The 17,086-nt window shown below is 44.7% G+C and overlaps 1 protein-coding gene across 2 annotated transcripts in view; it reads right to left on the bottom strand.

Moving 5' to 3' along the window:
• LOC112232149 (SH3 and multiple ankyrin repeat domains protein 2-like) overlaps nt 1–17,086 on the bottom strand; it is a 248,759-nt gene that overhangs the window by 83,934 nt on the left and 147,739 nt on the right. For both annotated transcript variants that reach the window (XM_042330747.1, XM_042330746.1), the window contains exons 12-13: nt 14,130–14,269; nt 13,328–13,441 (exon numbers count right to left, since the gene is read on the bottom strand). In XM_042330747.1, the coding sequence (XP_042186681.1) occupies nt 13,328–13,441; nt 14,130–14,269 (254 nt within the window). The remainder of the gene's footprint in view (nt 1–13,327; nt 13,442–14,129; nt 14,270–17,086) is intronic.

Here is a 17,086-nt window from a genome sequence, read left to right on the forward strand (position 1 = left end):
GAGATGTTGTTGTCCTGGCACCACACAGCCAGGTCTCTAACCTCCTCCCATCTGTGATCAGGCTTACCATTGTCGGTGTCATCAGCAAACTTAATGATGGTGTTGGAGTTGTGCACCGCCACGCAGTCGAGAGTGAACAGGCAATACAGGAAGGAGCTAAGCATGCACCCCTGAGGGGCCCCCGTGTTGAGGGTCAGCTTGGCGTATGTGTTGTTGCCTAACCTCACCACCTGGGGAGCGGCCCGTCAGGAAGTCCAGGCTCCAGTTGCAGAGGGAGGTGCTCAGTCCCAGGGTCCTTAACTTAGTGATGAGCTTGGAGGGCACTATGGTGTTGAACGGTGAGCTGTAGTCAATAAACAGCATTCTCACATAGGTGTTCCTCTTGTCCAGGTGAGAGAAAGCAGTGTGAAATGCAATATAAATTCTGTGGATTTGTTTGGGTGGTATGTGATTTGGAGTGGGTCCAGGGTGTCTGGGCTGATGGTGTTGATGTGAGCCATGACCAGCCTTTCAAAGCCTTTCATGGCTACAGATGTCATTTAGAAAGGTTACCTTGGCGTTCTTGGGAACAGGGACTTACAACATGTAGGCTTTACAGGCTGCATCAGGTAGAGTTTGAAAATGTAAGTGATGGTCTGAGTACGGTCTGAGTTTGCGCATGGTCTGAATATGCGTCCTGATAATCCGTCTGGCCCTGCGGCCTTGTGAATGTTAACCTGCCACAAAAAAGGGACTTAGGAAAATTGCAATTGGCTCAGAACTGGACTGCACGACTAGCCCTTGGATGTACACAGCGAGCGAATACTAATAATATGCATGTCAATCTCTACTGGCTCAAAGTGGAGGAAAGATTGACTTCATCACCACTTGTATTTATGAGAGGTATTGGCATGTTGAATGCACCGAGCTGTCTGTTTGAACTACTGGCACACAGCTCAGACACCCATGCATACCCCCACAAGACATGCCACAAGAGGTCTCTTCACAGTCCCCAAGTACAGAACAGACTATGGGAAGCACACAGTACTACATAGAGCCATGACTACATGGAACTCTATTCCACATCAAGTAACTAATGCAAGCAGTAAAATTTGATTTATAAAACAGATAAAAATACACTTTATGGAACAGTGGGGACTGTAGAGCAACACAAACAAAAAGGCACAGTAACATGCATACACACACACATGATAACATATGCACTATACACACACGTACACATGGATTTTGTACTGTAGATATGTGGTAGTGGTGGAGTAGGGCCTGAAGGCACACAGTGTGTTGTGAAGTCTGAATATATTGTAATGTTTTAAAAATTGTATAAACTGCCTTAATTTTGCTGGACCACAGGAAGAGTAGCTGCTGCCTTGGGGATCCATAAGAAATACAAATACAAATTAATGTTATTGCAACGTTTCCATGAAACGTGTCTAGAACATAAATATCTTATGTTCTGAGAATATGTCAACCATATTAGCCAGCCTGCCAGCTTAGTGGAGCCTGCCATTAGCACTGTCAGTGTAGTCAGCTCAGCTATCCCCATTGAGACTGTGTCTGTGCCTTGATCTAGGTTGGGCAAAACTAAACATGGCGGTGTTCGCCAGCAATCTCACTGGAATAAAGACCTCCTCCATTCCTGCCATTTTTGAAAGAGATTGTGATATCTCACATCTCAAAATAGGGCTACTTAATGTTAGATCCTTCACTTCCAAGGCAGTTATAGTCAATTAACTAATCACTGATCATAATCTTGATGTGATTGGCCTGACTGAAACATGGCTTAAGCCTGATGAATTTACTGTGTTAAATGAGGCCTCACCTCCTGGTTACACTAGTGACCATATCCCCCACGCATCCCATAAAGGCGGAGGTGTTGCTGACATTTACGAGAGCAAATTTCAATTTACAAAACAAAAATGACGTTTTCATGTTTTGAGCTTCTCGTCATGAAATCTATGCAGCCTACTCAATCACTTTTTATAGCTACTGTTTACTACAGGCCTCCTGGGCCATATACAGCGTTCCTCACTGAGTTCCCTGAATTCCTATCGGACCTTGTAGTCATAGCAAGGCTAACTAAAAAGCAACATTCCCCAAGAGAGGATGGCTTTCACTTCAGCAGTGATAAAATCAGGAACTTAATTGAGGAAAAGATCATGATCAATGGAAAGTAAATTACGGACTCTTCTTTAATTCTGCATATTCCTCCAAAGCTGTCCTGAGTTGTCCTGAGTCTGCACAACTCTGCCAGGACCTAGGATCAAGGGAGAGACTCAAGTTTTTTAATACTATACCTCTTGACACATTGATGAAAATAATCATGGCCACTTAACCTTCAAGCTGCATACTGGACCCTATTCCAACTAAACTACTGAAAGAGCTGCTTCCTGTGCTTGGCTGCTTCCTATGTTGAACATAATAAACGTCTCTCTATCCACCGGATGTGTACCAAACTCTCTAAAAGTGGCAGTAATAAAGCCTCTCTTGAAAAAGACAAACCTTGACCCAGAAAATATTTAAAAAACAAATGGGCCTAAATCGAATCTCCCATTCCTCTCAATTTTTATTTGAAAAAGCTGTTGCGCTGCAACTCACTGCCTTCCTGAAGACAATCAATGTATACGAAAGAGAGATCTGGCCTGTTTTTAGATCTTATCTGTCGGAAAGATATCAGTTTGTCTCTGTGGATGGTTTGTCCTCTGACAAATCAACTGTCAATTTTCGTGTTCCTCAAGGCTCCGTTTTAGGACCACTAATTGTTTATTGTTTTCACTATATATTTGACCTCTTGGTGATGTCATTCGGAAACATAATGCTAACTTTCACTGCTATGCGGACGACACACAGCTGTACATTTCAATGAAACAATGGTGAAGCCCCAAAGTTGCCCTCCCCGGAAGCCTGTGTTTCAGACATAAGGAAATGGATGGCTGCAAATGTTCTAATTTTAAACAGAGATGCTAGTTCTAGGTCCCAAGAAACAAAGAGTCTTCTGTTGATTCTGACAATTAATCTTGATGGTTATATAGTCGTCTCAAATAAAACTGGGAAAGACCTCGGCATTACTCTGGACCCTGATCTCTCTTTTGACAAATATATCAAGACTGTTTCAAGGACAGCTTTTTTCCATCTACGTAACATTGCAAAAATCAGAAACTTTCTGTCCAAAAATGATGCAGAAAAATGTATCCATGCTTTTGTCACTTTTAGGTTAGTCTACTGCAATGCTCTACTTTCTAGCTACTCGGATAAAGCACTAAATAAACTTCAGTTAGTGCTAAACACGGCTGCTAGAATCTTGACTAGAACCAAAAAATGTGATCATATTATTCTAGTGCTTGCATCTCTACACCTGCTTCCTGTTATGGTAAGGGCTGATTTCAAGGTTTTACTGCTAACCTACAAAGCATTACATGGGCTTGCACCTACCTATCTTTCTGATTTGGTCCTGCCGTACATACCTACATGTACGCTACCGTCACAAGACGCAGGCCTCCTTACTGTCCATAGAATTTCTAAGCAAACAGCTGGAGGCAGGGCTTTCTCCTATAGAGCTCCATTTTTATGGAATGGTCTGCCCATCCATGTGAGAGACGCAGACTCCATCTCAACCTTTAAGTTTATTGAAGACTCATCTCTTCATTAGGTCCTATGATTGAGTGTAGTCTGGCCCAGGAGTGTGAAGGTGAACGGAAAGGCACTGGAGCAACGAATTGCCCTTGCTGTCTCTGCCTGGCCAGTTTCCCTCTTTCAACTAGGATTCTCTGCCTCAAATCTTATTACAGGGGCTGGGTCACTGGATTACTGGTGCTCTTCCATGCCATCCCTAGAAGGGGTGCGTCACTTGAGTGGGTTGAGTCACTGACGTGATCTTCCTGTTTGGGTTGGCGCCCCACCTTGGGTTTGCTGTGCGGGAGATCTTCGCGGGCTATACTCGGCCTTGTCTCAGGATGGTAAGTTGGTGGTTGAAGATATCCCTCTAGTGGTGTGGGGGCAGTGCTTTGGCAAAGTGGGTGGGGTTATATCCTGCCTGTTTGGCCCTGTCCGAGTGTATCGTAGGATGGGGTCACAGTGTCTCTCGACCCCTCCTGTCTCAGCCTCCAGTATTTATAGTGCAGTAGTTTATGTGTCGGGGGGCTAGGGTCAGTCTGTTATATCTGGAGTATTTATCCTGTCTTATCCGGTGTCCTGTGTGAATTTAAGTATGCTTTCTCTAATTATCTCTCTTTCTTTCTTTGTTTCTGTCTTTTTTCTTTCGGAGGAGGACCTGAGCCCTAAGACCATGCCTCAGGACTACCTGGCCAGATGACTCTTTACTGTCCTCAATCCACCTGGTTGTACTGCTGCTCCAGTTTGAACCGTTCTGCCTGCGGCTATGGAACACTGACCTGTTCACCAGACGTGCTACCTGTCCCAGACCTGCTGTTTTCAACTCTCTAGAGACAGCAGGAGCGGTAGAGATACTCTGAATGATCGGCTATGAAAAGCCAACTGACATTTACTCCTGAGGTGCTGACCTGTTGCACCCAGGACAACCACTGTGATTATTATTATCTTTGAACATTTGAATATCTTGACATGTTCTGTCATAATCTCCACCTGGCACAGCCAGAAGAGGACTGGCCACCACTCATAGCCTGGTTCCTCTCTAGGTTTCTTCCTAGGTTCTGGCCTTTCTAGGGAGTTTTTCCTAGCCACCGTACTTCTACACCTGCATTGCTTGCTGTTTGGGGTTTTAGCCTGTGTTCTGTACAGCACTTTGTGACATCAGCTGATGTGAGAAGGGCTTTATAAATACATTTGATTGATTGATGTTCTGTGTATGTATGGTGGGACATTTTTGGAATATTCTCCTAACCATCAGCAAACTGGACATATGAATGTTCTTGCAACATTCCCATGAAACACATCTAGAACATTAATATCTTATGTTGTGTGAACATGGCAAACATGTTCTGTGTAGGTTTGGTGGGACGTCGATGAGATATTCTCCTAACACACAGAAAACTGGACGCATGAATACTCTTGCAACATCCCATAAAACATGTCTAGAACATTGTTGTATATTCTGAGAACCTTGTAACCACGTTCTAGATCATTTATGCTTGACATAAAGGGAATGTTCTCCTAACTTTAACACCAAAACATGCTAAAAAGATTCTTAGAAGGTTTTTGCTAACATAGATTGAATTTTCCTCTAACTAATGGAAAAAGTTAGGGAACATTAAGAGCAACATTACAAAAAGATTCTCTCTCCCTAGAACTTTAAGCTGGGCACTTACTGATTTGCCAATATAAAAACTGTCCCCTTTAAAAATACTACTAAGTAAGTACATGTAGTACATGTAGGTAAGGTAGACAATCAGACTCAATCTTCACACTTTCAAGTCCTGCTATCCATGCATTCGCAATGAATGATGAGACTGCCCCTGCGAGGGTTTGTACTAGCTAGCTATTTCCATACTGTGTTCCCCTTTTCTGACAGGCATTTTGGGGGCAGCCCTAAGGTACTTCTGATCTGGCAATGTGTGAAACGAGTTCTCTCTGCCAAGAGCTCCAGGGCTGGTTCAAAAGGGGTGTCGCAGGGAAGGGGTGAGAACAGCCAGACAGGAAAAAGGGGGCATGCTGCGCCCCATCTGCCAATATATATACAGTAACAGTCAAAAGTTTGGACACACCTACTCTATATTGTAGAATAATATCACATATTTAGAATCATGTAGTAACCAAAAAAGTGTTAAACAAATCTAAATATATTTTGGCTGCAATTTCTGAGGTGCAGTTAACTCTATTGAAGAGCAAGAGGTAACTCTGGGGTCTTCCTTTCCTGTGGCGTCCTCATGAGAGCCAGTTTCATCATAGCACTTGGCTGACCTTCATGTCTTAAAGTAATGATGGGCTGTCGTTTCTCTTTGCTTATTTGAGCTGCTTTTGCCATAATATGGACATAGTCTTTTACCAAATAGGTCTATCTTCTGTATACCACCCTTACCTTGTCACAACACAACTGATTGGCTCAAACACATTAAGAAGGAAAGAAATTCCAAAAATGTACTTTTAACAAGGCACACCTGTTAATTGTGAATTCCAAATGTCTACCTCATGAATCTGGTTGTGAGAATGCCAAGAGTGTGCAAAGCTGTCATCAAGGCAATGGGTGGATACTTTGAAGCATCTCAAATATAAAATATATTTCAATTTTTAAAACACTTTTTTGTTTACTAAATGATTCCATATTTGTTATTTCATAGTTTTGATGTCTTCACTATTATTTTACAATGTAGAAAATAGTAAAAAATAAAGAAAAACCCTTGAATGAGTAGGTGTGTCCAAACTTTTGACTGGTACAATATACAGTGCCTTCGGTAACTATTCAGACCCCTTGAATTTTTCCACATTTTCTTACATTACAGCCTTATTCTAAAATTGATTAAATCTACACACAATGCCCCATAACAACAAAGCAAAAATAGGTTTTTAGAAATGTTTCCAAATTTATTACAAATAAAAAAATATTTACACATTTACATAAGTATTCAGGAGCTTTACTCAATACTTTGTTGAAACACCTTCGGCAGCGATTACAGCCTCAAGTCTTCTTGGGTATGACCCTACAAGCTTGGCACACCTGTATTTGTGGAGTTTATTCCATTCTTCTCTGCAGATCCTATCAAGCTCTGTCAGGTTGGATGGCGAGTGTTGCTGCACAGCTATTTTTCCAGAGATGTCTGATCTAGTTCAAGTCCGAGCTCTGGCTGGGCCACTCAAGGAAATTCAGAAGCCACTCCTGCGTTTTCTTGGCTGTGTGCTTAGGGTCGTTGTTCTGTTGGAAGGTGAACCTTCGTTTGAGGTCCTGAGTGATCTGGAGCAGGTTTTCATCAAGGATCACTTTGTACTTTGCTCTGTTCATTAAGATGTGCAAAAGAACACAGACTCTGGACAGAGGAACTCTGCCTAGAAGGCCAGCATCCCGGAGTCGCCTCTTCACTGTTAACGTTGAGACTGATGTTTTGCTTTTTTAGTCAGTAAAACCGTTTTCAGCTGTGCTAACATAATTGCAAAAGGGTTTTCTAATGATCAACAAGCCTTTAAAATGATAAACTTGGATTAGCTAACACAACATGCCATTGGAACACAGGAGTGATGGTTGCTGGTAATGGGCCTCTGTACTCCTATGTAGATATTCCATTAAAAAATCTGCTATTTCCAGCTACAATAGTCATTTACAACATTAACAGTGTCTACACTGGATTTCTGATCAATTTTATGTTATTTTAATGGAGAGAGACAGAGAGAAGGAGCTAGGAAGGGTAAGACATAATGCATTTTTTATTATGCAATTATGCCAACAAAGCATCATTTAATAGAATTTAATTGAGAGAGAGACAGAACAAATAAAAGAAAACAGAGGAATATTGACATCGACAGAGAGCGAGTGAGATGACAGAAAGTGAGGGAGTGTCACGCCCTGGTCTTAGTATTTTGTGTTTATATATTTATTTGGTCAGGCCAGGATGTGACATGGGTTTATTTTGTGTTGTGTTTTTGTATTGGGGTTTTAGTAGGTATTGGGATTGTGGCTGAGTAGGGGTGTCTAGCATAGTCTATGGCTGCTTGAGGCGGTTCTCAATCAGAGTCAGGTGGTTCTCGTTGTCTCTGATTGGGAACCATATTTAGGTAGCCTGGGTTTCACTGTGTGCTTTGTGGGTGATTGTTCCTGTCTCAGTGTGTTTGTATTCACAAGATAGGCTGTATAGGTTTTCACGTTCCGTTTCTTGTTTTTGTATTTGTCGTGTTTATTCATTCATTAAACATGTATCAAACTAACCACGCTGCATTTTGGTCCGACTCTCCTTCGACGGAAGAAAGCCGTAACAGAATCACCCACCACAACTGGACCAAGCAGCGTGGTGACAGGCAGCGACAGCAGAAGCAACAAAGAGAGGATTGGACATGGGAGGATGAATTGTTCGGAGAAAGGACCCTGGGATCAGCCTGGAGAATATCGCCGCCCCAAAGAAGAACTGGAGGTGGCGAGAGCTGAGAGGCGCTGGTATGAGGAGAAGCAACAGCGGCAGCAGGAGCAACAATATCGGGACTACACTACTTGGGAGGAAATAGACAGGTCGGCTGTCGACCCAGAGAAAGTGCCGGAGCCCGCCTGGGATTCGCTGGAGCAGTGCGAAGCAGGTTATCGGAGAATGGAGTTGGCGAGGCAAGCATGGCGGCACGGACAGAAGACCGAGAGTCAGCCCCAAAAATGTATTGGGGGGGGGGGGCTCAGGGAGAGAGTGGCAGAGTCAGGAGTCAGACCTGAGCCAACTCTCCCTGTTTATAGTGAGGAGCCAAGGAGGAGACCAGAACCAGAGCCGGTGTTAGAGGTGAGCGAAGCAGAGACTGTGAAGGAGTTAATGGGGAAATTGGAGGAGAGAGTAATGAGGGAGTTGCTAGTTTGGTGCTTTAGGTATGATATTCGTCCGACGGAGTGTGTCGGGGATTTGATGGCACCTGGGTCAGCGCTCCATACTCGTCCTGAGGTGCGTGTTAGTCGGCTGGTGAAGAGTGTGACAGCCTCACGCACTAGGCCTCCTGTGTACCTACCTAGCCTTGCACGTCCTGCTCTCAGGTTCTCCAGTACACCTTCACGGTCCGGTCCATCCAGTGCCACCTCCACACACCAGTCCTCCGGTGGCAGCTCCCCGCACCAGGCTTCCTGTGCATGTCCTCTACCCAGTGCCAGCACCACGCACCAGGCTTTCAGTGCGCCTCGCCTGTTCAGCGCAGCCAGAGCTTTCCTCCTCTCCTGCGCTGCCGGAGTCTCCCGCCTGTTCAGCGCAGCCAGAGCCTTCCTCCTCTACAGCGCTGCTGGAGTCTCCTGCCTGTTCAGCGCAGCCAGAGCTTTCCTCCTCTCCTGCGCTGCCGGAGTCTCCCGCCTGTTCAGCGCAGCCAGAGCCTTCCTCCTCTACAGCGCTGCTGGAGTCTCCCGCCTGTTCAGCGCAGCCAGAGCCTTCCTCCTCTCCTGCGCTGCCGGAGTCTCCCGCATGTTCAGCGCTGCCAGAGCCTTCCTCCTCTACAGCGCTGATGGAGTCTCCCGCCTGTTCAGCGCAGCCAGAGCTGCCAGTCTGCATGGAGCAGCCAGAGCTGCCAGTCTGCATGGAGCAGCCAGAGCCGCTAGTCTGCATGGAGCAGCCAGAGCTGCCAGTCTGCATGGAGCAGCCAGAGCTGTCAGTCTGCATGGAGCAGCCAGAGCTGTCAGTCTGCATGGAGCAGCCAGATCCGCCAGTCAGCCAGGATCCACCAGTCAGCCAGGATCTTCCAGATCTGCCAGTCAGCCAGGATCCGCCAGATCCGCCAGTCAGCCAGGATCTGCCAGAACCACCAGCTAGCCAGGATCCGCCAGTCAGCCAGGATCTGCCAGAACCACCAGCTAGCCAGGATCTGCCAGAGCCTACTACCTGCCTGAGTTTCCTCTCAGTACTGGGCTTCCTCTCGGTACGAGGCATCCTCTCAGTGCTGAGCTTCCCCTCAGTGCTGAGCTACCCCTCAGTGCTGAGCTACCCCTCAGTCCCGAGCTTCCCCTCAGTCCCGAGCTTCCCCTCAGTCCCGAGCTTCTACCTCAGTCCCGAGCTGCCCCTCAGTCCAGTGGGGTCCTTGGTGAGGGTTATTAGGCCTAGGTCGGCGGCGAGGGTCGCCAATCAAAGGAAGCGTTACAGGGGGACTAAGACTTGGTTGGAGTGGGGTCCACGTCCCGAGCCGGAGCCGCCACCGTGGACAGACGCCCACCCGGACCCTCCCCTATGGGTCTTAGTGTGCGGCCGGGAGTCCGCACCTTGAGGGGGGGGGGGTTCTGTCACGCCCTGGTCTTAGTATTTTGTGTTTATATATTTATTTGGTCAGGCCAGGGTGTGACATGGGTTTATTTTGTGTTGTGTTTTTGTATTGGGGTTTTAGTAGGTATTGGGATTGTGGCTGAGTAGGGGTGTCTAGCATAGTCTATGGCTGCCTGAGGCCGTTCTCAATCAGAGTCAGGTGATTCTCGTTGTCTCTGATTGGGAACCATATTTAGGTAGCCCGGGTTTCACTGTGTGTTTTGTGGGTGATTGTTCCTGTCTCAGTGTGTTTGTATTCACGTTCAGTTTCTTGTTTTTGTCGTGTTTATTCATTCATTCATTAAACATGTATCGAACTAACCACGCTGCATTTTGGTCCGACTCTCCTTCGACGGAAGAAAGCCGTAACAGGGAGAGTGGGCATAGAGAGAATAAATGGGCCAGTTGAAAGAGAAGGGGTTGGAGCGTGATGTGTTCATTCCCCTGCAGCCCAGAGGACATCAGAACACACCTGATTTATCAGCGCAGGGCTTAGCCTACCAGAGAGAAGAGAGAGACCGGGCCCGTTCACAGAGACGTACCAGAGACGGAGGCTAACACAACTCACTGCCTGCCTTGACATCACTTCACCTAGTACATTTAAACCAACACTGAGTGAATTATTTTTTATTTCAACCTTTATTTAACTAGGCAAGTCAGTTGAGAACAAACTCTTATTTACAATGGCAGCCTACCCCAGGCAACGCTGGGCCTATTGCACACCACATTATGGGACTCCCAAACATAGCCAGATGTGATACAGCCTGGATCTGAACCAGGGACTGCCTCTTGCACTAAGATGCAGTGCCTTAGACCCGTGCGCCACTCGGGAGCCCCTGAAAATTGGAATTGGACTGTTAGTGATCCTTTGCTATGGCTAACAGTAGTGAATTGCAGGTTAGCTCTTGCTCAGACCATTCCAGTCCTATGGGTAGCACAAAACAGAGCAATGATTTCTGTTATGTTTACCGAACTATGGTTAGCAACACAATAACTGATCTATCACAGAGATTGATGGCTAATGTGGTTATTGACCAAATGCATGGGAATGGGAAGGAACCCAAGCTTCCAGAAATTATTATGGTTATCAGCAATAGGATGACAACCATAACATACAAGAGTGATGTCACAATTGTGCCAGCGTATAATACCCAGAAGACCCCTTGCTTTAAAGGTCATGAGGCAGATCATACTGTACAAAGATATCCAAGGGACTTTGATGACACAGCAGTGAACACGCACACAGTAACATACTAGCTCAAAGCCCAGTAGCAGTGCATGGGTAAAATCCCTGGGGAAGCCAAGTCAGGGGAAAAAAGCCATATTACAACCTGTTTGTCATGTTAATTGCACTATTTGCTCTATAAATTGTTTGTTTATACCAGTGGAGGCTGCTGCAGGGAGGACGGCTCATAATAATGGCTGGAATGGAGTCAATCGAATGGTATTAAACACATCAAACATGTGGTTTCCATGAGGTTGATACCATTCCATTGATTCCATTCCAACCCTTATTATGAGCCGTCCTCCCTGCAGCAGCCTCCACTGGTTCATATGCCTTGCTATTGTGGTATATAGGCCTAAGGCCGAGACAATAAGAAGACAGTGGCAGAATAAATTCAATCGCACCTTTGTTTCATCACAAAATCGGAGAGCAACATAGCATATTACTTACTTGACCTACAGCATGGTCCAGCAAGTTAATTTTTCCAAAATGTTCAGACCACTAAACAACCATTGATTTAGAACCACAGAGAGTTACCACAGCAAGTCGAAAAGTAAACAGGAGCTGCCTTGACTATTCCAACATCATTTCAACTTCCTCATCAAATCATCTGTGCTTAGTCTAACAAAGTGACAACTAAAAGATACCAAAAACAATTTAGTCCAATCAACGTAAGCTAAATATGATGTGGCTGTCCATAATTTGTGTGTGTGTCCGTGCGTGCAAGTAGAAAAAAACATGTTGACTCATCCTACTTGTAGAGAAACGCCAAGGACATCTTCCTCTCTGTCATACAGCACATACACTTACATTTTTTGTTGTCCTAGGCTACCTGGCTAAAATGCTCGCTTGCAATCCTAACTTCCTTTCATGGGCAATGCGGTGCCCCCACACATTGACTCTGTACCGGTACCCCCTGTATATAGCCTCGCTATGGTTATTTTATATTTTACTGCCGCTCCTTAATTATTTGTTACTTTTATTTATTTACATTTTTGAGGTATTTTTTGTCTTAAAACTGCATTGTTGGTTAAGCGCTTGTAAATAAGTATTCGGCGCATGTGACAAACACAATTTGATTTGATTTTGATGCGCTAGGCTAGCAAGTTAACGCTAGCCTATTACATTTAGCTAGCTACATTGAACTTCCCTCCTCTCAGGCCAGCGCCACACTGTATGCATATACTGTTGGATCAGAATTGCCGTTATAATCATTGACCAGTACGGAGAATCAAGTAAAACCACAAGTCCAAATTCCTATCTTCCTCCATGGTTAATTTAAGAAAGGGATGATTATAGCTAGCTAGCCACCGGAGGACAAAAACACAATGAGATACAACAATTCCATAAAAAAAAAGAAATTACGTATTGCTTTTGATGTGATGTAGTTGGTGTGAAGCCACATCCAAACTGGTTTCCCTTGACACTTTGTTTTGGTGCACCAGGACCATTTCCAGTTGAGCTCACTCAGTTTAGCTCAACGCTGATTGGCTATTGTTATATTAAAAAAATATATAAAAGGAGGCCAAATGCTCGCTAGCTTCCCTTTCATTCAATGCTACGGATGATCACAATGTCATAGTCTTTTTGACCGGACAGAGGGATGCTGTTTAGTTCGGATGCTTTCTCCAGTGAGATACATTCAGCCTCTTGCAAATTGAAGGAAAATTATGAAAGACAGAGAGATAAATTATGCACATTTTTATTTTGGGGAAGCCTGGCTTCCCTTTGCATCCATGAATACACACCACTGTTAAAGCCCCACATGTCTGACATCTGACAGTGTGGCTTGAGAGGAGAGGAGGGGGAGGAGAGGGGAGAGAAGGAATGTGGGGGATCAGGCCTTACTACCCTCCATTGAACTCCCTCCCTCCTCCGTCTCTCTCTCTCTCTCTCTCTACCTCTTTCTCTCTTGTCAGGTCTGGAAAGATCCCCTAGCCCCTACACACCTTTGGTAGGCAGTCAAATGCTGACGGCTCCACCTAGTGTGTTAATTGGGCTTAGGGGACTTGCCTCCATATTCTTCCACATCACACCAATCCAATTATTTTGGATCTGTACACACTAAACAGTCCCAGTGCTGAGCCCATCTCCTGGGTGGAAAAGTGAGTCTCAGTGCCCTAGGATGCCACCAGTGGGATCCATAGAGCAGAAATCTTCCCTCCTCCTCCTCAGAGATCCCCAACCACTCTCCTATTCCCAAATATCTGGGTCAGCATGCTTAATGACTTACGCATCCTCTCCTCGCTGGGCTTGGCAGGAATCTCCTCCACGCACTCCGCAGGAAACCAGCCCACCTGGCCCCGGGCACTGCCTTCCCAGAAGCCCCCCTCTCCGATGCTCAGAACTGGAACGAGGGGAGGGGGAGTGTGGTGAGAGAGATAGAGCGAATCATTATACACAGCACATGTACTGTAGTAAATGTCACTTGCGGATCGCATGGTGCCTGTGTTTATAGAGCTCGCCAGCTTATAGTCCTAAAAAACAGAAATGATTTACCTCTGGTTCGTTCAGCCATTCCTATGAATGGGGAAAGAATGGGGTTTTGGGATAATCGCCGGAAATAAGGTATGAGGTTGACACAGGCTTAGGAGATCTTATATGTTTTGTTGTATGAGCCAGTTAACATTACCTTTAAGAATTGCGAAGCCTTTATGTGGTTTATGTGCTTGTTTTAAATACATAGATACTTCTGCAGATGAAGATGATCTCATAGAACACAACAAATAAGATCTGCTAAGCCTGTGTTTACCATAAACCTATTTTCTGTGCTTATCCAGAAAACCCTCTAAACCCCCCATAAACTTTGGCCAACAAGCCATGGTGGAGTTGTTGCTTACAAAAAGCCACCATTAGTATTGCGCTCTATCAGTTTATTTCTCAGGGACGACATGCTCAACAAATGATGCACCACATGTAGCTATATACACAGCCAATTTCCACCTGTGTCACAAAAGTTTCCAGCGGTAGAGCAGTGTTAAGTGTAATACAATTATATCTGTATGTTCTCTCCTTAACACTCCCTAATGTCTCACCTTTGACCCTGTCGTTCTTGTAGAGGGGGATCTCTCCCTCGGCCTGTGGCCGGTAGGCGTGGACCACCACAAAGTGCCTCCCTGGCACAGCACTGTACAGCTTCCTCCGCTGCACCACCACCTCCACATTACCACTGGGGCTGAGGATGGGACAGAGAGGTGGGAAGGAGGGAAGAGAGGAGGGGATATGGGAGAGAGGGTGAGAGAGAAGAGGAGATAGGACAGACAGAGGAGGTGGACGGAGGAGGAGTGCATGTTAGCACATGCCACATTTGGCAGAGTATTACAGTATACACAGTATATATTGTAAACTCTGAAGTTACACCGCTGTCCTTCACAGAACCAAGAGGGGAGCGAGGGGTAACGGAAGTGCCTGATTTATGGAGCTTGTAAATGGGGCAGGATGGAAGCTGGCCCACATAAAGTATGGCTGATCCCTGCAGTGTCCTCTGGGTAGGGAAAAGAGGACACTGGGTTCACCCACAACACAAACAGACAGACATCCCAACACAGGGGAGAGAGAAAGAGTCCGTCCTTACATTCTGAGATACATTGGCTTGAGTCCAACTACAGATGAAATCACAAGTTTACTACACTACTGAGATGGACCTAATGTTGTGTATTCACTGGTGTCTGGGTTGATCTGTTGTAGTATTGTATTGGAGCTCCACTTGGTGGTAATCCCCAGCAACAGCACCGTGGTAAGTATTCAAGCACAGCCATACAGAGAGAAAGTGGGATAGAATAAGAGTGATTGTCAGAGAGAGAGAGAGAGAGAGAGAGAGAGAGAGAGAGAGAGAGAGAGAAGAGAGAGAGAGAGAGAGAGAGAGAGAGAGAGAGAGAGAGAGAGAGAGGAGAGAGAGCAAGAGGAAGAGAGAGAGAGGAAGAGAGAGAGAGAGAGAGAGAGAGAGAGAGAGAGAGAGAGAGAGAGAGAGAGAGAAGGTAAGTGGGTCGCCTTATCCTGAACACCACTCCCCTCCTCAACCCGGTGTCTATGGAGATCTAGCCCCATTCCAGATCTACACGCACACACGCACACACACATACAGAATTTAATTATCATGGTATTTCATGACTTTTTGGGGAGTAAACATGTTTGACCATTAAAAATCATATGTTCCTTAACCCATAACATAATGCTAACTTTAACCCTAACACTAAATCTAACCCTTAAGCTTAAAATAGCATTTGAACAAATTCAGGACATGAAAAAAGTCCTGACTTTTCAAAAAAGTTATTGTTTTTCTACCTTGTCAGAACATAAAGGTTAGGAAATTCGTGTGCTGATAAGGTAGAAAAAGAAGTACACACAACACACACACACACACACACACACACACACACACACACACACACACACACACACACACACACACACACACACACACACACACACACACACACACACACACACACACACACACACACACACACACACACACACACACACTTACTTAGGGAATACCAGGGTTGTATAAAGTAAAATAGGGGGCATGACATTCCAAACCATAAATAGAAAGAATGTACCGATCAAATGCAAAGACTTCCAAATGGCATCAGTTCTAAACGCTACATAGCTCAACCCCTTTTGGGAAATATGGGCCAAGAGGAGTCCATCCTATTGCTTTGACCAATTCCATTGATCTCTCTTGATCAGTGACAACAATGGGGAAGGACAGGGAAAAGAGGAGAAAAATTAAGGAGTGTTTCTTCCAGATGATTGGCCACATTCCCTGCTGTGTCTTGGCAATTAGTGGAGTGGCATTGAAAATATGTTAATTAGACAATACCGTGTTGACTAAAACCTCCTGTGTAAGTTCACTCTGTTAATCAATGATGCCCTCGGAGAGAGGGAGAGAGAGAGAGAGACTTGCCTTGACACGTCCTCTCTCAGACGATGCTCAGGCTGATTTTCAGTATAAAGGGATTGTCCACTCAAAATACAATCTAACCTGATTAAATCATTGTTGGTTATGTTCAACAGAGTTGGCTGCTTCTTTTTTGTCCCAATTGATTGTAGAAACGAATCTGGGTCATTTCGGTGGCTGAAGACTACCTTAGCCTTCCAAGCCCAAGCTATAGCCCAAGGCATTAGCTTCGGCAGCTAATAATGCATCTTCAGGACTTACGCAAGACTTCCAGAGTCAAATACTGATCTTATTTTATCTTTTAGTCCACATTGTATTTCTGTATTGGAAAGTCACTTTGGATGAATTGCGTGCCCAAACCTAACTGCCTCCTACTCTGTCCCAGATGGGAATATATGCATATTATTATTACTGGTGGATAGAAAACACTCTGAAGTTTCTAAAACTGTTTTAATTATGTCGATGAGTATAACAGAACTCATATGGCAGACAAAAACCTGAGAAGAAATCCAAACAGGAAGTGAGAACTCGATTTTCAAAACAGTGCCATTTGAAATTCATGTTAGATATGGATGTGCATGCACTTCCTAGGGCTTCCACAATATGTCACCGTCTTTAGATTCTGGTTGTATGATTCTACTATTAAAGGAGGGGCTCATAGGAGCTCTTTTACTGAGTGGTGAAGATATTCTTTCTGATGAAGATATTCAAAGGTGGGTGAATATTTATAGTGTTTTTATAGCTTCTGTTGACGCCAAAATGGTGGCTATTTCTTTGGCTAATTTGGGTTCTGAGCGTTTTTCCGTAAAGTTATTTTGAAATCTGACACAGCGGTTGCATCTTTTATCAAAGTTTATTGTGAGTATTTCGGCAAAATCACCGGATGTTTTGGAATCAAAACATTACTGCACGTAACGCGCCAATGTAAACTGAGATTTGTTTTATATATATATATATATATATATATATATATATATATGCACATTATCAAACAAAACACACAATACATGTATAACATGATGTCCTATGAGTGCCATCTGATGGAGATAATCAAAGGTTAGTGATTCATTTTATCTATATTTCTGCTTT

Source organism: Oncorhynchus tshawytscha, linkage group LG12 (assembly GCF_018296145.1).
Source record: "Oncorhynchus tshawytscha isolate Ot180627B linkage group LG12, Otsh_v2.0, whole genome shotgun sequence".
In the NCBI taxonomy this organism is placed as follows: Eukaryota; Metazoa; Chordata; class Actinopteri; order Salmoniformes; family Salmonidae; genus Oncorhynchus; species Oncorhynchus tshawytscha.